Source organism: Triplophysa rosa, linkage group LG21 (assembly GCF_024868665.1).
Source record: "Triplophysa rosa linkage group LG21, Trosa_1v2, whole genome shotgun sequence".
Lineage (NCBI taxonomy): Eukaryota > Metazoa > Chordata > Actinopteri > Cypriniformes > Nemacheilidae > Triplophysa > Triplophysa rosa.
Genome location: NC_079910.1, coordinates 9,701,191 through 9,723,808, shown reverse-complemented (window position 1 = coordinate 9,723,808; position 22,618 = coordinate 9,701,191). Strand labels below are relative to the sequence as shown.

Genomic DNA, 22,618 nt, shown 5'->3' with positions numbered 1-22,618 from the left:
TTTTCTTCTCCCACCTCTCTGTGCGTGTGTTTGTGAGAACAGGAGTAAAGAGAAAATCAGGCTGAACGAGTGGAACACGGTGAATCTGGAGCGGGCCAGCCGTAAGGGAGAGATCAGCATTAATGGCAAAGACCCGGTCAAAGGAGAATCGCCGGTATGATGACAGCTTATGCTTCTGTAAGGCATGTTTTTGGGAAATGTTGACGAGAGGTTTCACATGACTTCAAAAAGCTCCACTCGTCTTTTAAAGAACTAGAGCCAAGGATGCTCACTTATAAAATGTACTTTCATGCTATTCTGAACGTATTTATATGGTACTTCATGAATATACAGCTGCAGAAAAAGTGACCATTTCAAAATCAGTTATTTGAATTCAGTTTAGTTAAAATTATCAGGGTTTTTTTCATTCTGCGACCTACTAGGAATATTTCTACCAAATTTCAAATAAAATATTGTTTCTATTTGCAGAAAACAAAATCAGGAGAAACAGGTCAAAATAACAGCAAAGATGCTTTGTATTTTTTCAGAGCTCAAATACTGCAAAGAAAACTAATTTATATTCACTTTTATTGTATATTCACGTTTCATATTTGAACATGTATTTAGGACAACAATTCAAAAATTATTTTTTATGTGATAATTTATCACAGTTTTCATGTGTCTTGTCATGCCGTCATTCTTTCACGTTGCTGTTGGATGACTTTGTCACTCCTGAGGTTTGATTTTGTTGAAATTCAACAGACATGGCCGCAATACATCTAGAAATGTTGATTAAATGAAAATTTGGAATGATCTCTTATTTTTTTCTATGGCAGTATATTCATGTATCATGGTATTTATACAGTATGACATTCTAAAGCTTTCATACAATAAAAATATAAAAAACATGGTAAAACCATGGTACTTTTTGAAATGAAGTGCATACAAAGTATGCTTTGTTCAGTGTATATTGTGTACACATGGCTTTGAATGGGCAAGTTTTAGAACGTCGTCTGCCTTTGTTGCTGGGTCTAGGGTGCATGTGTGGGAAGCTTCGGAAACCGTGCCTGTGGCGTCTGTTGTGTGCTTTTGTCTGTGCCCTCCGTTGGCTTTTAATTGCCACGTGGAAATGACTCGGTGTCTATTTTGCTACACGCACAGTGCAGTTTCTCACCCACTCAGATCAATCCCAGCAGCCTCTGCCTGAGCTCGTGTCAAACCCAAAGTACGACAGCGGCACAATGACACCTCATACGCAAATGAAGGCTGAGTAATAATCTCAACTCTCTCATCCTCCAGTTATTCCAAATTGTGTAATTTGTGATTAGCTCCATTTAGTCCTGCGCGTAGGTGCTTAAGTCTTTTATAAAGAGAGACGTGTGCTCTTTTTTACATCGTCGGCCCATCCTACGGATGATAATTGCATATCACCGCGACACTAGAGGCAGGCAAATGTAATTAAAAAGAGAGGATGAGAGGAAAAAATAAGCAAGGAAACCAGAGGGATTTTGTTCCAAAGAGCTGTCTGAAGAGAAACCCCAAGAGAAATATTTTTTATATTCCCTCAATGGCCATTTCACCGACTTGACGCCATGTCACAAAGCAAATATAAATAGTGTGTGTGCATTGGTGTAAAACACAAAAAGACTTTTATGCCCCTCTGATTTACTCGGCTCATTCATATTTAAGGCACTATACACGCACACATATATTTATATATTTGTGGCCTGCATGCCAAGTGTCTTGCTTGAGTTATGTGTGTGAATATTTTATCCCTCAGGCTTATAGTTTTGCTGCATGCTGTTGTGCGCGTGTACTGACATTCTCTGTTTTCTTCACTGGTAACATTTTTTTTCTTCCTTCCCCTGTGCTCTTTTTATGTGCGCTGTCTGGATGTAAGAAATCACGCAAGGTAATGACTGAAATCTAAAATCGCTTTCTCAAATCAACATCCTCATTTCCACCAAAAGCAACATTGAATAGCCCACTGTCCATTTCAGCTTCATTTTCCATTAGTCGGGTCCTGCTAGAGAACCCAAAGAACAGAAGGGCAGGAAGAGCTTGTTTAAACTTTAAACTACCCATATGTTGAACGGAAAGAGAAAGAGAGTTTAAAGAGTGAGTTGGCTTTCACCTCAGGCCAGCTGGTATGGGGGCGGTGAAGAGTTATCATTTGACCACCATTGTTTCATCAGCATTCCGACAACAATGAAATGTCTTCATTAGTCGAGCGTGGGAGGCCTATTAAACAGCGCTATGGATGTAAACCGAGAGAGCGGGAGGGAAAGACCGGCGGTGTGGGAGTGTTAGCAGGAGAAGAAAGAGATGTGCGAGGATGAGAGCGTGGTATAGCGCTAGAGAGAGTTGTTACTTTGTCACGTTTGTTTCTGGGTCTTCATAGGCGTCACAAAGCTATTTTTATTTAAGCTAACATCAGTGATTCACTTGGTGCCCTGTGAGATAAGACGAGACCAAGGAGAAAAGATAAAGCAAGTGCAAGATGAGTTTGTCTGGTGATATCATTTTAGTTTAGCATGCAACCTTACAACATTTTTATGACAAGTGCAACTGAACAGTTTCCTTTGGTGTCATTTAAAAGTCGTGACTTAAAGGTCCAGTGTGTAATTTTATGGAGGATCTATTGACAGAAATGCAATATAATATACATAACTATGTCTTCAGAGGTGTATAAACACTTGAAGCGTTATGTTTTTATTACCTTAAAATGAGCTTTTTCTATCTACATATACCCCCTTGCATGTATGGAAGCATATTGGTAGCTATTTTCAATTTGAAATGCAATACAAAAAATGGCAATGCAGTATGTAAAATGACAATGCAATTGTGTATTTAAATATACATTTTAAATAACATATGTGCAACTTTAAGTGCAAAATGAAAATAAAAATTCAATTATATCAATTACATTTGTCAGTTCCTACACTAGTTTTAATATGTTATTTAAATGGATAGTTTTAACGCCCTTTAAGTTGCAAAATTAAAATGAAAATGCATTCCCCGGATTGATTATATATGTTTAAGATAGTCAAGCAAAACTGTAGCAAAATGAAAATTCAAATGTTATTTTCCCTAAATGCATTAACAGGTTGAACATTTGGGATTGCATTTTCATTTACACACAGCGCGTTGGGTGTGGCAAAATTCAATGTGGACTTGAAAATGCATTTCGAGCTGGCCACGCCCCCTCCCCGGTACAGCGTCATTGTGTGAGGGCGGAGTCAGCATCTACAAATACAGTTTTGCTTGACTATCTTAAACATATATCTGACCCTGGACAACAAAACTTATGCGTCAATTTTTCGAAATTGAGATTTTTACATAATCCGAAATCCGAAAGAATAAATAGACATTCTATAGATATATGAGTTGTTAGAATAGGACAATATCTGGCTGAGATACAACCGTTTAAAACTCTGGAATCTGAGAGTGCAAAAAAATCAAAATATTGAGAAAATTGCCTTTGAAATTGTTAATCAGGGGCACTGTGGTAGGCCATCCACTCACAAAAATAAAGTTTTTATACATTTAAGGTAGGAAATTTACAAAATATCTTCATGGAACATGATCTTTATTTAATATCCTAATGATTTTTGGCCTAAAAGAAAAATCGATAATTTTGACCCATACAATGTATTTTTGTCTTTTACTAAAAATGTTCCCGTGCTACTTAAGACTGGTTTTGTGATCCAGGGTCACATATAATCAATCCGGGGAATGCATTTTCATTTTAATTTTGCAACTTAAAGAGCGTTAAAAATATCAATTTAAATAACATATTAAAACTTGTGTAGGAACTGACAAATGTAATTGATATAATGTAATTTTTATTTTCATTTTGCACTTAATGTTGCACATATGTTATTTAAAATGTATATTTAAATACTCAATTGCATTGTCATTTTACATACTGCATTGCCATTTTGTTGCATTTCAAATTGAAAATAGCTACCAATATGCTTCCATATGCATGTAATTGGCCATGTTGTTTCTACAGTAACCCTACAGAGCACGTTTCGTAAATACGTTATCTCATTCGGCAAAGTATTGAAAACGTGACGACATCTTAGCCCTGTGTCAGCCTCCGTTGTGCTCCGAAAGGGAGGGGTGGAGTGAGCAGTTGGTTGCAATTCACCACCTCACCGCTAGATGCCACTAAATTTAAAACACTAGACCTTTAATTTTCAAATGCAAATATTCTGCGGTAGTTGTGACTCAATTGGAACAACCAAATTTCGATTTGAGAAACTTTGATGTTAAGAACACACCTGTTTTAGCTGCAACAAATGCAAAACTTAATTATCAAAGATACAATTTCCTTTCATGTTTTAATTCCACTCCAAACAATGCGAAGACGCTTTTAGGGGCCCTTAGGGAAACTTAGCAAATAACATTCGCAGTCAGCCGTTCACTTCACCTGCTCAATCTCAGCTCATTCTGGCGGAGAAAGACAGAGTGAATTTGTCTTTTCTAGCCTGTGGCTGTCGGTGCACTGCAGCTTTTTGTCAGGACTTCTCGTTGCACACGTTTCCGAGCACGTCAAACAGCAGCTGGGTGAATAGGTTCCTGGCTATGCTGTCTTGGCCCAACCACAACTTGGACTGGCCGCCAGGTCCACAGCCAAAGCTTTTCAAGCCTGCCCGTGTCCATACTTAGCTATTCTTCTTTTTTCACTACTGAGATAAGAGCTGGACCCACGCATCTGAAACTGGCATCACCGCGAACGTCCCATCATTTTTTCCCCAGCAGTTAACTCGCCTTTCCCCCAAGGCAATTATTGGCCAACATAAAATAAAGATTTTTAATTCGTTTTAAGTACAATCTCATGCAGAAAAATCCCTCTCCAACAAAGCATTTTTAGCGCCCGCTGGAGAAATGCTCATTTCATGGTCATCTACCATGTGAACCGTACTTCAATTAGAGTTTACGATTCGTATTTTAAAGGTCCCACACTCAAACATCCATTACACTGTTTCATTAAAAAACCATCCATATCAATAGTCCTCATATCAAACGCTGCAATTATCTCTTGACTTTTTTCCCACCTCTTTTCTTCTGTCTTACGTTTCATTTTCCATTCAGGGAAGTTAGGTGTGAAAGTTGAATCAATAAATTGCCTGATTTGACCCATCCTCTCATACATTAAGTGACTTTACTGGAGTTGCTCTGCTAGTTCGCCCATAACATTTTATAGTCCTTATGTTAGGGTTTGCCTATATAGAATGACACCTTTTTAGAGTTTTGTAGCCAGACGAGTGGATAGGGAATGTGAAACGCTTATGATAATGTTCAGATTGGCTCTCATGCTCATCTGCATACCCTCCAGGGCCAGCACACAGATCTCAACCTGAAGGAGTCTCTCTTTGTGGGTGGAGCTCCTGATTTGCGCAAAGTAGCCAGAGTTGCTGCTATTAAAGATGGCTTCAAGGGGGCCATTCAGAAGGTGAGTGCATCAGGGATATTGTAAGACAAGCTTTTCCTCAAATGTTGCTTTACTGTGGTCACCAGAACGTGTGACACTGCATTTGTCGTGTTTGCTTTCTTAGATAACTCTGATGGGTATTCCAGTCCTGAAAGGTGACAATGCCCTTCAGTCCAGTGATGTGTCCATGTATCCCTACCATCCCTGCTCCAAAGATGTTTGTAAGAATGGAGGTCGCTGCAATCCCTTGTTGGACAGCTACGAGTGCGTGTGTCTGCATGGGTTTGTCGGGGCGCACTGTCAAGAAAGTGAGTGCCGTCTTCAGGTCTAAAACCATTACGCTTGTCTTTATTACAAATGTAGAGCCCCCTCATATTTCTTTAAGCCAAGATTTGCTTGCGTCTTTAGCAAGCATTATCGTTTAAAACATATTTAGAAGTAGCTAGTGGCACCATTAGCCAATCATGTGCTCAATTTACAGATTTTGCATAATCCACGCCTCCAAATGTAAAGGAATAGTTCACCCAAAACTGAGCACTGAGTCGTGTCCTTAAAACCAATATGACTTGATTTCTTCTGTGGAACCAAAAGAAAAAATTCTGAAGGCCCTTTGCTTAAGGGCTGAATCTGTGAAGCTTAAAGTATTAAAAATCCTGCCGAGGAGATCAAAATTTACATTAAAGAAATAGCTCACCCAAAAATGATAATTCTGTTATCATTTACTCACCCTCTTGTCACTTCAAACCTGTATGACTTTCTTTCTTCTGCAGAACACAGTGTTGGTACCCAAAAACCGATGGCACCCATTGACTTCTATTGTATGCACACAAAAAGTCAATGGGTGCCACAAGTTCCCTTTCGATACGGTTCACTTCGCATTGCGTTTAGCTAAAACTGGAAAACTCCTGTTTTATCCGATACTGAAGCCTTATTGGATAACGTCTGTGAAAAACACAGACTAATGGCGTTTGAGCCCGCCATTTCAAGCGGTACCGCTCGCCTATATAAGTCCGGGCCGAACGCCATTCAGCACCATTTTTCTCCTTCAGCGCGACATCTCGCTGCTCCAAAGAAGAAGAAGCCTACTCTCCGTCGATCAAGCCCGGCAGCGGAATACACCATTTTGAGCATTCCCCTGTGGTTATCCGAAGAGCAAATTTCTTAAAAGAGCTAACAAGCACGTTGTTTCAAATGGCGCTTAGGCATTGCGGCTCCTGTCGAGCCTCTCTGCCCACCGAGGATCACCACTCAGAGTGCGTCATCTGCCTTGGATGTACCCACGCCGAGACTGCTCTCACAGGATCAGGCTGCCCCCACTGCGAGCTCCTCTCCTCTCGTCCCCGACCGAGCCACTTCCCGGATCGCACGCATTCTTTGGGTTCGTTGTAGCACGGCGTGATGGGATATGATTCCCATAGCGTTTAGCTAAACGCAATACGAAGTGAACCGTATAGAAAGGGAACGCTAAGGTTACTCACGTAACCCCGGTTCCCTGAGATAATGGGAACGAGCATTGCGTAGCATGTCATGCTACAGTGCCACGCAGCGAGCCTTTTCATCGCACTTCAGTCGAATATGGTGCTGAATGGCATTCGGCCCGGACTTATATAGGTGAGCCGTACCACCCAAAATGGCGGGCTCAAACACCATTGGTGTGTGTTTTTCACAGACGTTATCCAATAAGGCTTCAGTACCAGATAAAACAGGAGTTTTCCCATAGCATTTAGCTAAACGCAATGCTCGTTCCCGTTATCTCAGGGAACTGGGATTACGTGAGTAACCTTAGCGTTTTTTGTTACCAACACTATTTAAAAAATCTTCTTTTGTGTTCTGCAGAAGAAAGAAAGTAATACAGGTTAAGATGACAAAAGTTTAGATAAGTTTTTTTGTAAACTATCACTTTAATAAAGATATAATTTTAACTTTTTAAGTTAACAGTTCCAGCACAAACACATTCACAAAACACTGAGGAACTTTTGCTCACCTCATTAACCTTGCTGGCTCTTACTGTTTTATCCTCTTAATTAAGCCACGCAAGCATGAAGTGTGCCATACATCACACGTTTCCTGCTTCTCTTTAATTAAACAGTGTCTCGCATCGATCTGTGTAATTTCAATTCATCTTCTCTCCTCCCATCCAGCAATATACGAGAAATCCGCCGGGGACACAGAGGCCATTGCTTTCGATGGCCATACATTCATCGAATATCACAACGGGGTCACCAAGAGGTAATGTCAGCACACGCCGATGACCTTCCGAACAATCAAATCAAAACCCGCCCAGGTGCTCTATATCTTGGTATTACCGCTCATTGAGGGGTGATGACAAGCTAGATTATTCAAACTCCATTTTAGACCCGTCATGCTTCCTCGTTTTGTCTAATAGCTTGATTTCATCAATTACTACTTTTGGCGGACTGTCTCTTTGGTATTCTGTGAACTCTGGCTGGTTCCAATTAGCACAGCACCCGAGGAGTCTCATGACCACATTGCTTATATACTGTAATGAACCTTTCCTTACCACCCACTCGCTTGGAGCCCAAAACCACACGTCTTCACTAGAGCACATATCCTTAAGCACATCTTGATAATTGGTAATCAAACATTGTGCGGTTATTGGATAATTCCTTGGTCTGATGTGTCTGTGATCTTTATTCCTGTCTCATGTATATGTACTTTGCTTTCTTTATGTCCTGCATCAATTTACTAGATCTGCTATATAGGGGGTGTCTACAAATTTTCTGAACGCAAAATGAATAGATTTAAATAACTAATCATAGCTATAGTCACACATTTCTGTTATGTGTTTTGCCTGTCTGTCTGGACACGTAGTTTCTGTTGTCTATTCTCTTGTCTGTCTGTCTCATTCGAGTGTCCTTTGTTGTCTTTCCTCCACTCTCAAGCCAACTGACCAATGAGATCCCAGAGTAAGTAATCCAGAAACATTCTGGGATGGATTAAATTAAAAAAACTAACCTTTTAGACAAACCATTGACTAAACCCAACATAAAGCATTCCCATTTACATCACGCATAGACTTTTGAAACATCCAGGGCTCTTATCAATTATATATCGAGATGTTTTTTTTCTACATGACAGTCTATTTCCAGGAAATGTTGCATCATTGTCATCGGCTGCATCAGAAAACAGTTTCAGAATTGCATGTTTGGCATGAATGATGATGAGCATTGTGATACGCTGATAGAAATTGTGCATGAAAGTACCTGAACTGAATTTAAAAATATGTCTGCATATATTCATCCTTATGAAAATATGGATGAAGCGCCTTTTAAGTACAAGTCGTTTTTTTTACTTATTGAATTTTTTAAAGCGCGGTATGCATCAATATTTAGTTGGTACTTTAGGTGGGTTTAAATGGCATTTTGCCGTTCCATTAGAGGAATGCTCAATCTGTTATTGTGTTCCTTTTAGTGATTCTTATTTTAAATGATTTGTTTCCTTCTGAATGTAATTAAGTGTCTAAGTGGCTGCGCCGAGCCCTTTAAAAGCTGGCAGCTTGATTAAATGGAATTATGTTATGTATTATTCTCCATGAAAAGTTTCTGTCTGGCTTTTAAGCCACATCAGTTTGTCTGTCAAATCGCTAACTGTGATTTCTAATAATTGTGCCTGAGATGAGAGAACGTGGCACATTAATTAAGGATTTGTCTCTCAAAAACCGGCCGCCATAAAAGGGGCTCCGTCCAGCATAGAAACCGACCCACTGCAGACATCAATAACGGTTAAGAAGAAGGCCTTCTTCATTGACCCTTCTCGGGGTTTAATGCGTGTCACTTCCTTAACAAATGAAGTGGCAGATTAAAATGAATCTCAAGCAAGGAAGCTCACCGGCCCTTCGCGAGTGTCATCAATTCAGCATGATCTGGTTTTGAAAAGAGCCCTAAAAGTTAATGAATTCCTCAGAGGACACAGTGGCGCTGGATCTTTGGAGTAATGTTTCTGTTAGTGTTTACTGTGCTCTTCATCTGTCTTTATTCCCTCTCTTTAGCTCGGCAAACTTGGATCAATTTACCCGTGCTTAGGATTTCAAAAACAGCATTATAACCATGATGGAACCACTTAAGTGATTTGAATCGCTCTACATGAGCTGCATATCTTTAGTTTGATGTCAGCGTGTTGCTAAACTAACGGCGTGCTACTAAAGTAAGCATAATATATAGCATGCACAAATATTGGGTATTAGTCCATTTCCCGGTATTGGGTATATTTGTTATTTACATTTATCTCATTTTTGTACCATTTTATAGCGTTTTCTTGTATAAGAAGGATATGTGAGATCCTTGTGAGAACAAGGGATCTTAAAGGTATAGTTCACCCAAAAATTCTTTCATTATTTTCGCACCCTCATGACATTCCAAACCTGTTTGACATTCGTTCTACTACAGAACACAAAAGAAAATATTTTTTTAAATATTGGTAACCAAATAACATTGACTATATTGTATGGACACAAAGCCACTTCTCAAAATATATTCTTTTGTGTTCCACATACAGGTTTTGAATGACATGCGGGTGAATAAATGACAGAATTTTTATTTTTGGGTGAACTGTTCCTTTAAGTGGCAGTATAATTAGGTTTTCTAGCTGTTGGAACAAGCTTTGATTCATAGCGTGGTGTCTCAATAGGCAGGTCACTTGGTTTTGGGAGAACATTTCATTGGCTTCGGTCCAATAGACATGATATTGCTTTTGCTTTTTCATACATTACCACTGAAACGCACCCTTAGCTTTTTTCATTTTCTCACTTCACTAGATGATATTATGATGGATTCATTGTTGACTGTACAGTATGAGTTTAAAACATTAATATCACTTGGTTGTCTGATTATCTCGTGACTTTGCCCATGATGGCATAACTACTGGTCGACTAAAATAATCCAGGAAGGTCACGCAGCTGGCATTCCTGTTTCTTGGCACATCTTGTGTCTGTGTATGCGAACCCTGTTTTTCCCCTCCTCCCCTTTTTGCACTTATTGCATGCCTATCATTTCTTCCCTTGCTCTTCTAAGCCCTGAGTCACTGGAGAACCCATCTGACCAGAGGTGAGTCCCCTCTGCTTGAACTGTTTTCAATGGCATGCCGTCCTTCCACACCCAGCCGTCCTACACAGGCTAAAGGCCAGGGTCCTTGTCGTGTAACCCAGCTTGTGGTGACACGTTGAAATCTAATGTGAGAGGCGTGTATTTAAAGGAATACTACACTGGAAGTAGGCTTCAAATTCTGTCACCATTGATAGTGAACATGAAAGTAGTTCATGTAACCATTTCGCGAGTCATCTCAGGTAAACAAAAGCTTTGTGTAAGAATCAGACTGAAAGTTAGGTCAGTATTTACTGAAAATCTTTGTTTGCTTCAGCAGTGTGTGATGTAGCCAATCATCATTGAAAATTGTATCACATGTCCTCAGCATAGCAAATTCAAAGTCCCCTTGTAGTCGCACATTTTTGGCTTATCTTTGATCAACAAAGTTTCTCTGTGAAAATAATTTTTCATGCCTTAAAAAAGCTTGAATGCGACCTTGTTTTATTTAGTACATGTGAAACCGTGCATATGCAAATTCGTCTCCGCCTCCACTCAGTCACACCAGCTCACATTAGCATTAAAACATTGAAAACATTATCATTGAAACTTGATTTTCATCACGGGGGGCTTTAAAGTATGCAGCGTATCGAATTAGATATAGGAGATATAGGTACAGTGAGGGGAAGTGAAGCTTTTGTACGACTCCAGAAGGCTTGACGATATGATGCACGAAGTGTATGGACTGCTTTTATGATTCTTTTATCGTGCTTTTATTGTACAAAAAAAGTGACTTGCGCGTGAACATTCCTATGTGTGCCACTGCCCCCTATAGGTGGACAGTAGGAATTACTCAAAGCTTGCGTATGTTATGTGTAAATGGTAGCACTTTATTACACGTGCTGTGCTAAAAGTATTCATCCAAAATTGAAACGCATAATCTACGATTAATCCCAAAGGTCCGGTTGTGTTAATGAAATCAGAAATACAACTTTTCTTCAGAATGTTCTAGATGCTTATGATCCTAATGGGACACTACCAATAATGAGCTCAGCAGAGTGGTGTGTAATCATAGTTAGCTGCCCTCATAGTGGTGCTCTGGCCTGGGGCCCTGCGCAGGGAAGGCCTATGGAAAGAGTCCAGTCAGCACATTACGTGTGTCTCATCGGAAAGGAATTCAATTACACCAAATAATTATTCAGCCTTACGCCATCACGGCCTCATCAGAAAATTTGCATAATGAATTTCCCGATTCTAGAATCCTAAATTGAGCTCGCAAACATTGTGAGACAAAATTGGAGTTGTCAGTCAGGTCGACGGCCACGTGGCAGACCAGAAAAAATACGCTCCTGCTTTCGTGGTCTGATTAACTTGAGCCGGCGATGATCCTTGGGGTAACCGAGTGGTTTCCGGTACCGGAGACAACATGCACTGTTTGACTTCGGGCTCTTTCCAGTTATACAGGTTTAACTCTTATTTGAAAATACACCTGCGATCGATATGTTCGCTGAACCTCACCACATGAGGAAACATAGCTACAGACAAACTGACAAATAAACACAATTGGTGAGATCGCGGTTTGGTTGAGCGTGCCACACCTGCAGAGATTGGTGTTGGTGTGGTGTGAAGATACAAGCCCAGTCACCATCTGCTTTCTCCGCTTCTGTGTTTTGTGTCCATCGTCTCTCTATTGCCGTCTCGTCTGTGTTTTGTCTTTGTCTTGTTTGTGTCTTTTTTCGTGTTGTTCTCACTTGTCTTGCTCCTGTTTACACATTACCTGATTTAGCAAACAAGCCCCCGTGCATCTATTTACCATCCTGACTCAAACGCACACTCTCGCTCGAATAATGTCCCTCTTGAGGTTAGCGACTACAGATGCACCACAGAGCAAAAAAGAATTGTTGTGAAAATAGCTTCTTTCCTCTGTGGCGTATCTCGGCTAGTATTCGGGGAGGTGTGTCGGAGACGATCGGGTTCCCCCGATGGCTTGAACAAAAGCGTGATGTCTCCATAGGCCATGGTTGTCAGAGTGACATTGACTGATTTCCTCAAGGACAACCAGATGTCACATTTTCTTATACACCTTCTATGAGGGGGGTGCATCCAGGCAACTAGATCAAAAAGCACATCAGCTAATATGAGCGTCCTTCCTTAGTGCTCCCTGTGCAGGAAGAGCAAATCGAGAGCTTGCAGGCAAGATAGGAAGTCTTAGCTTGTAGATAACCTAAAGTGTGTCACCAGCTCTCTCTCTCTCTCTCTCACACACACATACACATTCATGTTCAAAAGACAACCCCCTTCCCCTCGTGGCCTAGTTTTACTGATGTTCTATGAAGATCTGAACACTCACAACGGTTCAATCGTGCACCATATTGCTCATTAGTTAATGCACCTATGTAGATAATGCACAACCACAGGGTTTTGATTTTTTACACTATATTGTCTAAGTAGCAGGAAGGTCTCATGGTCTTGTTTTTAACACGCCCTCACCTGAACAGGGATGACTTTGTGATCGCGACTGCTTTTTCTCTTTAATCTAGTGAGAAGGCCCTGCTGGTGAATAAATTTGAGCTGAGCATTAAGACCGAGGCTACCCACGGTTTGATTTTGTGGAGCGGGAAGGGAGTAGAGCGTTCTGACTACATCGCTCTTGCCATCGTGGACGGATGGGTCCAGATGACCTACGACCTTGGCTCCAAGCCTGTGGTGCTACGCTCCTCTGTGCGGGTCAACACAAACCATTGGATACGAATTAAGGCCAGCAGGTAATGCAACGTGAAGATAACTCAAAGACTAGAGAAAGTTATTACAGTTGTTTCCACAGGTTTGCCTCTAGAGGGCGACATTTACATTCACCAAAGGTTGTAGTTTTTTCTGTCTGTTGTTCCCACTGCTAAAGAGAACTAACTTCAATAGACTTCTACTGTTTTGTTAGCTACAAATTTATATTTAGTGCAAGTTCGTGCAAAAAGTCGTCTTCGCATAGTTTTACACAGAAGTGTTTGAGCGTTCCAAGTTATATCAATCAAACTGCAGTTGGGTCCCTGATAGCACACATACATATGGCAGACACCTATTTGATGTCTGCATTTCCATCTGCGTGACATTTTTTTGGTTTGCTCATCTGCAATACGTCTCTGAGACGTCTGCTGTCAGATGTCATATAGACAGCTAGAAGATGCCTGTTAGATGTTTGTAATTTAGAATGCATGTCAAACTGCCCTTACGATGTTTAGCAGATGTTTTTCCACAGCAGATGTTTTCCAGATCTCTAGATCTTTAGCGGACTTATACAGCAGAGTTATTTGGGGTTGTTTTGATAACTTAAAAAAATACAGCTAACTAACACATGGCAAAACAAAACAAAAAATTATTTAAAAAATGTATACTATATGACCTGATTTTGAATATTTAAAAAGACTGAGTTATCTGCTTTTGCAAATGAACTCTGTTTGTTTTTAATGCTATGCTTTTTTCTTCTTTTTTCTTCACAGAGCGCTCAGAGATGGCTCTCTGCAGGTCGGTAATGAGGCAGCTGTCACCGGGTCATCACCCCTGGCCGCCACACAGCTGGACACAGACGGCGCACTCTGGTTGGGTAAGTCCTTGAGTAAACTCTTTTGCTAAATCTTTGCTCATTTGTAACCAACACACCTGCACCGCCACACAGAATATCTACAGTCTCCATTTAGCTTGTACTCTCTAATTGGATCTTGCCCCACAGCATGCGTTTTTAAAAGCTAAATCTCATTTCACCTGAGCATTACACAAGAACTTCACGGATGCACTTCAGTGCGAATTAAAAATCGAGATGTTAAAACACGTTATTGACTTGTTAGAGGTTTGTAGGAAGTTATTTTTAATTCCAGGATGAGTTTCCGCTGTAGGGTAACATCTATGGTTTAATATCTCAAAGCCTCAGTGTGTTTTTTTAATGACAAACCAAGCTCATGAGAGACAATTTTGAGGAGGCAACATCTTAGTGGCCTAGAATTACTTGAGAAATGTGTTTGTGTCGAGTAGCGCAAGGCCAGCCAGCATCAGTGGAACAGGTGTTGTGGATGCCCGGTGGCGAGAATACATTATTCTTACACAGCTTGAACATCAAGGGCTCTCTCCTAAAAAAAATCCTGTCAAATACCGTCTTTTATTTACTTATCAAGATGTAATTCACTTGAAATTAGCCCTGTCAGTCTTTTGGTCCGAAGCAAACAATCTGAGCGCGATGTACATTTTTAGCCATGCTCAAAGAGAGGATTTTTGACAGTGTCAGGTCCCTGAGGGTGAGAAGCTCTCACTCTGAAAACTTTCAGCCCACATCCCTGGAGCCCGGGTTTCCAAAAGCACTGTTTGATCTTTTCACCTGTTCCTGAGTTCCGTTCACCTGTCTCCATCCTTTCACAGTCTGTCTCTTCCACGTTAGACACCGGTGTGTTTTGGGAATGATAAAGTTTTCAACAGTCTACAGTGCTGAATTTCCATAACCCACAGGCTGTTCGTTAGTTTTTAATAAACGATGTAGCTAGCCTGCATTGTGTTCATACTGTATATCTATCTTCTGTTTCTGTAAATCTTTGACCAACACTTTAGACTAACTTTGAATTTGCATACATGCTGGTTATATACAATAGTTAAGAACACACAAAACATACAAAAATCTAGGATTGAAACCCACACCACGTTCACTTAAAAAATAGTTTTCCCCAAATCCCCAAAAGTGTTTATTCTTCTGTGAAACACAAAAAGGAAAAGGTGTTAATAAATAATGAAGATGAATTGGGGAGATGGGCTGTCAAAATGACAAAAATTTCAAGTAGTGTGCGGTGAATCATGTGTACCTGATGGGATCTTTCTGTTCTTTCTCTGCTCTCAAGGTGGTCTGGAGGAGCTGACTGTTGCTCGCCGGTTGCCCAAGGCTTACAGCACAGGCTTTGTTGGATGTGTTAAAGATGTGATAGTTGACGGGGTGGAACTGCATCTGGTGGAGGACGCCTTAAACAGTCCCAAAATATTACACTGTTCTGCCAAATAGTGCAGCTTCCCCTCTTTCTATCCAACACCATGTCTACTGCTGTAATTATTTTTCTATTTTTTGTACACTTTTCTTTGATTTTATATTTGAAAAATTACATTGTTTTAATTATTTTCTTTTTTTTTCTTTTCATCTTTGCATCCACACTTAATCACATCCTCAGTTGCAGGTGAACATGGTGTCACAAGACATGCAAAAATGCGTATTATTTCTGTGCCGTTTCGACGACAAACAAAACAACATTGACTTGCTCATTACTTGAACTGTGGCAGATGAGGTCGGTGCTGTCTGGATTGCCTTTCGGTGCCATAACTCGCTCGACATCCGGCAATCATCATACATTCCTCTGAGCCGTTGCTGCGGCCCATTACTACGCGTAAAGATCTAAAAAATGACTTTCTGCTTCATCGAGATACGACGGCATCCGTGAAATAAGCTGAGCAAGTCTATGTACGATATTCCTCATTTATGATACCACTAACAGGGGTGAACGCTCGGTGATTCAGAGACTCCCTAGATGATCGTAGCTGACATAATATTTAGCATTCCTCAGAATTCAGCATTATTTTCCATGCAAATGTCACTATCGACCTGTGAGATGTAATAATTAGTAAAGAAAAACATGAGACTGTGAATTTTGAAGATGCTATTTTTTCGTTGCAGTGGTTTGTCTCATGTGTTGTGCATATCTAAAGAGCAATTACATATATATACTATATGACCACTTGTTGCATGCATCTTTTTAAGTGTTGAGTTGATTTTCTCTTGGTTTTTTCAATCTCCATCATTCCATTCAGGGCAGAAATGTAGCTAACCAGGATGACTACATTGCAATGTAAATTACCTGTATTTCTTCTGTTTCGACATTCATTCGAGTTGGGAGAAATGTTGCATTTTTATAATATATTTACTCAGATTTGTCAATCTGGACTTCTTGTGTACGACGGGAAAAAATCAGTTGTTACATCAACTCAACATCGGGAGGCGCTGTAACACTGGAAGAGATGAGAGAGACTCAAAGGACACATCGGGTGGACGCAAAAGCATTGAAATTCATGGCATGTTCAGTCATCGAACAAAAATCACGTGTTCACCGCGTTTGTTTTCTATCTTGTATCAAAAGAAAATGTTACTTTTCAATGCTGCCAGCACTTGCTATAAAGGGACGGTGTATGTTGTAGACCCCTTGCATCCTATGACTGTGGCCCCCAAAACAGCTGTTCATGTCCCAGAAGTAACCAGTGAAAATAGTAATGCATGGGTTTGTCATGTCAAAATGGTTTTGTAACCTGTTCAAAGACAATGACGCAATGCTATGGTTTCTACTGCTCTCTCAGTGTAAGAAATATTAAGAGTTTGATACCAGATGCTTTGCAATATTCAAAAAAAATGCCTGTTCAAGGTAGAAAACATCACAGTTTCTTTTTGTAATTTTCTTTCTTTTTGGCTTTTTTCCCTTAGGATGTGTAAATTCATCATGTGTACATTTTGCCCTAAGTTACTGAGGTTGTAGTATTATACACTGGAACCAAGTCTAACATGTCTATAAACAAAGCATATCCCGATGTCGCATATATGAGTGGTGGTATCTGGGAATCACTGATGATGTATGTGTCTAGGGTTTAAACAGAATTCACAGGATGCCTAGTGTTATGGACTAAGACCGGGAGCCCTTGCTTACTGCACGAGCTCATCCACTCTTTTAGTGCCCCCACCTTAGACGGACTCAATTTTTGTCTCTTTTCTAATAATGGAAGTTATTTTTTGACATCATCCAGTAGCTTTGCTCCTGTACACTTGGAGTGCTCTTAAGGGACAAGGCTCATCGCCATGAAAATCTGCTGTGTGTGACTGGAAACTGAGAAATGCCTTAAAATCATTCACCGTTCATGGGTGACAATATCCATATTGTTCTGTGCTCTCACTTAAGCGATATATTAGTCTCATTACATTCTCATAATGTAAATGAATTCATAAATGTTAATAATTATATTAATAATGCATATAAAAATTTCCAGAAAGCCTCGATAATAGTGGTTCTGGACTCTACAAAATACTATTTACTGTACAAATACTATTTTCAGGATCTTATTTATGTCTTAAGAGGATTCCCAGGTTGGCATTTGTAAACTACTGTTTTCATTTAATTAATGAGCAGTGCACAGAATGAGAGGCATGACATTACCACTACTAACTTTATTACCTGCGTCTTGTGTTCCAACCACCATAAAATAAAACGTCAAACAAACTGAACTGACTTTGAAACCTGTCTGTAACCTTTCAAATCTATGAATAAATCCCTTCATTTCCCAAACTGTCAAACTACAGCCTCCCTTATAGTATTATCCAGTCAATCCACAACAGAGATCTAGTCTTTAAAGATTGTCTTTTGTTAAAGTACTGACAAACTCTTGGGACCTGTTTCTGGTGTCCGTCTAAAGCTGCTTGTGACATTCAAAACTTTTCATGTTTCACCAAAGACAAGAAGTCATGCAGGATAGAATGAGACGAGGGTTGGTAAACCATGACAGAATTTTTATTTTTGAGTGAACGAACCCTTTGGTGTTTATAAACAAGCATAGCTTGTATTTTGCAGGGGGTAAAAGGGAGGTAGAATCGAGTGAATTATGCAACAGAGTATGCTCGCTCAAGGCCACAAAAATATCATCAGACATGAGAGCCTAAGATTGTCAACTATTAGAAAAACATACCCCATCAAAGAAATGTGCCTGATGGAAAATGTATTAGATTTCTCTGCATGGCAGTAAGTGTGAAATAATCCATGCATAGAATTCTTGCTTTATGTTCATACTAGTGCAATAAAGAGGCTTTTACTGCAAATAACAAGACTTCAGCTGTCTGGCAACATCAGGGGATCTGTGGCTTCCTTTGTTCTTCCTCATGGGTTTTGCTTTGGACAACAGAGTCCTCAGGCTGTAAGGTCAAGGGCCATCCTGGAGGGGGGGTGGGGTTCTTGTCAGTAGCACTGACTCTTCCTTTGGGGAATGACTTCCTTCAGTGCACTTCCTTAAAGGGATACTTCACTCAAAAATGAAAATTCTGTCATCATTTGCTCACCTTCGAGTTGTTCCAGATCTGTATGAATGTCTTTGTTCTGATGAACACAGAGAAAGATATTTGGAAGAATGCTTATAACCAGACAGATTATTTGCCCCCCGTTGACTACAGTAGGAAAGATTACTTTATCTTTTTTTTTGTTCTGTTGAACACAAATAAGACATTTTGAAGAATGTAGGTCAGCAAACAGTTCTGGGGCACTTTTTCCTACTATGGTAGTCAATGGGGGGCAAATAATCTGTCTGGTTATAAGCATTCTTCCAAATATCTTTCTCTGTGTTCATCAGAACAAAGAAATGTATACAGATTTGGAACAACTCGAAGGTGAGCAAATGATGACAGAATTTTCATTTTTGGGTGAAGTATCACTTTAAGTGGGCGATACCGCACCACTGCCTGCGGTTCAGAAAACAGTTTAATAAAACTGTGTTACAAAATTGTAATTTGATTAAAATGAATATCGGTGGATTAGTGGACCCCACAATTTTATTAAATTGTGTTTTTTTTATCTAATTGTGGGTGTGCTTTCCCTTAGATGGGTGAAATGTGCAAAACAGTTAACTGCCCAACAAAGAGCTCTTAAGGATTAAGTTACAACACATTGTTTGCGCTGGCTGTTACATTGCACAGAGAACAGCAGGCCAGACTTTCTGTACAGAGTGAGAAATCCATAGATAAAGCACTGCATTTCAAATTGCATAACCATGTCCGCGGCAGACTAATCTCCCTTAGGGCCAGTGACGTCATGGCAACCATGGCATCACTGCAGTGCCCTGCTGGCTCCAGACTGTGCCCACAGCTGCCACCTTCAATTCACCCTAATGCAAAAGATGCTGGTCCAAATGAAACAAAAAAAGCCGTGTATCTTCTATTCATGACCTATACGTACTGTATCCAGAAATAATAATAAACATGGCTAGAAATGAAATGACTTTGAAAAATACATGCAAGTAAACATATACAGTATGTCACAACGCATAGTCTAACAGAGATTACATTAGGTGAGATCAATGTATCTAGTACCTAGCAGCAAAGTATTATTGTTTTTACAGCATCAAGATTATCAGATTAAGGTCAATTTGTGGGGAGAAGAAATAATGTCGGTTTCTGCTTTAAAAATAAAAGTACCATAGAATAAGTGTTTTTGGCTCTATTGTTCCATATACAGTAGTAGCCTACATTTAACATCCACAACATCTATTGCACAAACGTTTCTCCAATATCCTATGTTTAGTAGGTGTGTACAGATTATAAAAAGAAAGAAATAGTTCTTGTAAGAACCTTCACTTAAAAGGGATATAGAACCAAAAATGGCTTTCCTCGTATTGCTGCAAAGAACGCTTAAACTTTATTTTTGTTAGAGTATTAAAATATACCATTAAGGTACTAAATTATTATGTGCACTATGTTTAGGTAACCTAAATGTGCTAACATCTTAAGTGATAGGCTATTTTCCATCAACTGCTGTAAGTGGTTTTATTGTTGCTTGTTGGTGAATTTTAAAATAGATAAAACTAACCATTGTGGATGGTTTTCGTCTGTACCTTTAATTCTCGGTAGCAAACGAAAACAGACCGATAATATTTAACTTGTTTGCATAGTTGTTGCAACAGGCTGCATAAAGTTTTGTAGCCTGTTGTCTGTCAGTGTGTTGTGCTCTGTGTGAGTGAGAGGCGGAGTGAGCGAGTAAAAGTCGGGCGCTGTCTGTCTGAAGCTCCAGTCAGCTGCAGCGTCTCGGCGCAGGATTACTTTTTTACTGTACACTTTCCCCTTCTGTCCGCTCACACACCTCTGACAGCCCCCAGGACGGCCATGACGTCTCGAAGGTAAGCTAAAGGCTACATTTAAACTGTACGAGCGGTTACTTTATGAATGGATCGTGCGAGATTATCGCCAGCGAGCGCAGGATCTACTTTGGCCCATTGTACCGAACCAAATGACTGTAATGTGCGTTCTCATAATCACAACAGAGTATTAAAGACCACTTTTCTTCCTTTTCTGTTTATGTCAGTCGTAGATAGATAAACAGTCAGCGTTTCGCAAAGTCACTGTAACAATTCCTCTATATAAAACAATCTCAAAACTGTTTAATGTGACGGTTTATTGGGGGCTTTATGGTAATGAGCTGTTGTTGCTCTCTGTGGTCGTGGTCATGTCACTGGTGTTCAGTTCACCAGTGTGAAATAAGAAGGCTAACAATAGTTTGGTGTATTATTGTCAGATGACAGAGATTTATTTAGAGACGTGAGTTATACTGTAAGAAAACAAGGTCGAATTAACGACTGTGACGCTTCTCGTCGAAAATTAGCATCAGTTGAAATGCTGACTCGTTAACGTGTACTCTATTTCAAAGTGGACATATATGGTGTGTATTTTAATCTGAATGTCATTATTATATAAACAGAGAGAGCTTCTTGGATTCAATGTCGCGAACAAAGAGCTGCAGCACACATCAGGTATTGGGAGAGTTTGCACAGGTGGCCTTCAGTAAACAAAATAGAGAGAAACCCTCAACGCAGCATCATGCCACATACCGTTAAACCAACATACAGGATTTTAAAGTTTAGTGCTGCTTGTGGCTTCCGTTTACAAAGCTTGACAGAGTAACAGACATTTATTGGCCTGTAAATAGTTACACTGCCAACCATTATGTCATACTAATTATTTTTCTGCTATTTTATTTCCCATTTTCGTAATTTACGTAATATTAATTTCAAATAAAAATGAATATTAAGATTCTTGGTTTGGAAATCACAATTAAAGTCGTTAATTCTAATTTATGAGCAAATGTGTGACTTTTTTGCATTTTGTGTAAATTTAGACTTTGAAAAGAAAGGCATGAGATGATGAGAAATCTATACACACTTAAAACTACACACATTTCTTGAAAACATGGGGTCAAAGTGTGACAGTTTGATTTACTTAATGGGGTTTAACATTTATTTTGGCCCTTGTGTCAGTATATTTGTCTCAAACAAAATGGGTCCTAGTTTTAAGAAGGTCAAAATGGTTGCTTTTCATGATGAGTGCGGAAGATAATCTTTATTTCCATTTAATCTTTAGATCATTTATCATCTTCTGTGTGGTTCTACCTGTATGTGCAGTGCACATGTGTGTGCATGTGTAAGTGTGTGAGATAGCGTGTAAAGGAAATAGGAAAAAGGAAGAAATGGCTTATTGCATTCTAATTTGGGGTCATGTAAATATATGGGTCATAAATACTTCTGCTGAATGTGAATCAGTTCCTGTTCCACACTTCTGTAATTCTGTGATTGATTCACATATGTTGATTCTGCTTGAGCTTGTTGTGCACTGGTTTGTATGTCAACGAGTTTGACTCATATAGGGGACTGGAGCATGGTACTAAACATTGACAGACAGGAAAGCTGCCTCTAGTCTGGTGAAATGAGATAGCTTGTTGAAAATTTCCAGGAATTATGCTGGTTATGAGTAAAGGATTGCTGAGAACAGTTTTTCTTTGTATCGCAGTCATCAATTTGTAAGCTGTCATCTCAGTGTTCTAAAAGCAATGTTTACCTCACACTGACATAGTTACGTTTTTCCTTTCTGCTATTCTGCATTTCTGTTAAAATATATAAAAAAAAAAGAGATGCAGCGATACTACATTTCTCCAACGAAACGATTATTCAGAGTGATATCTGCCCATACAATACCGTTTCTGAAGATTAAATTAACAATTCATAACTTTCTGAATGTTATTTATGCATAAAATGACTATTAATATTGAACATCAAACAGGTGATGTTTCTTAACATTTTCTAAATACAGAGCACACATTCATTGCATTTTCCTGTCCTCTGTTAATTGACAGGCCCTGATCATTGGCTGTTTTTAAACAGTCGGTCAATAGTGTGAAAAGTCGCTTTTATCGCCAACATGATTATTGGCCGATTTATCGGTGCACATAAAAATCGTAACACATGAATTGTATTACCAGAAATAGTCATGCTGAATTATTAATTATTCATAAACTGAGGATTACCGCTTGCCACTTGGACGCTTAAAATTAGTGATTTTTACAATCGGACA

The 22,618-nt window shown here is 39.6% G+C and overlaps 2 protein-coding genes across 12 annotated transcripts in view; both read left to right on the top strand.

Annotated features, from left to right (window-relative positions):
* The window catches only part of agrn (agrin), a 212,269-nt gene extending 193,932 nt beyond the window's left edge, over positions 1 to 18,337 (top strand). For 5 of the 11 annotated variants that reach the window (XM_057319904.1, XM_057319910.1, XM_057319900.1 and 2 more), the window contains 10 exons: positions 43 to 154; positions 1,880 to 1,891; positions 5,324 to 5,440; positions 5,544 to 5,727; positions 7,561 to 7,648; positions 8,323 to 8,346; positions 10,450 to 10,482; positions 12,999 to 13,223; positions 13,953 to 14,056; positions 15,333 to 18,337. In XM_057319904.1, the coding sequence (XP_057175887.1) occupies positions 43 to 154; positions 1,880 to 1,891; positions 5,324 to 5,440; positions 5,544 to 5,727; positions 7,561 to 7,648; positions 8,323 to 8,346; positions 10,450 to 10,482; positions 12,999 to 13,223; positions 13,953 to 14,056; positions 15,333 to 15,490 (1,057 nt within the window). In that variant the 3' untranslated portion in view covers positions 15,491 to 18,337. The remainder of the gene's footprint in view (positions 1 to 42; positions 155 to 1,879; positions 1,892 to 5,323; positions 5,441 to 5,543; positions 5,728 to 7,560; positions 7,649 to 8,322; positions 8,347 to 10,449; positions 10,483 to 12,998; positions 13,224 to 13,952; positions 14,057 to 15,332) is intronic. The other 6 variants (XM_057319907.1, XM_057319911.1, XM_057319901.1 and 3 more) reach the window with 5 other exon arrangements.
* A 1,920-nt stretch (positions 18,338 to 20,257) lies between these two features.
* Positions 20,258 to 22,618, top strand: part of ptpn11b (protein tyrosine phosphatase non-receptor type 11b) — a 39,979-nt gene continuing 37,618 nt past the window's right edge. The window contains exon 1 of the mRNA XM_057363348.1: positions 20,258 to 20,394. Coding sequence (XP_057219331.1) covers positions 20,381 to 20,394 — 14 coding nt within the window. The 5' untranslated portion in view covers positions 20,258 to 20,380. The remainder of the gene's footprint in view (positions 20,395 to 22,618) is intronic.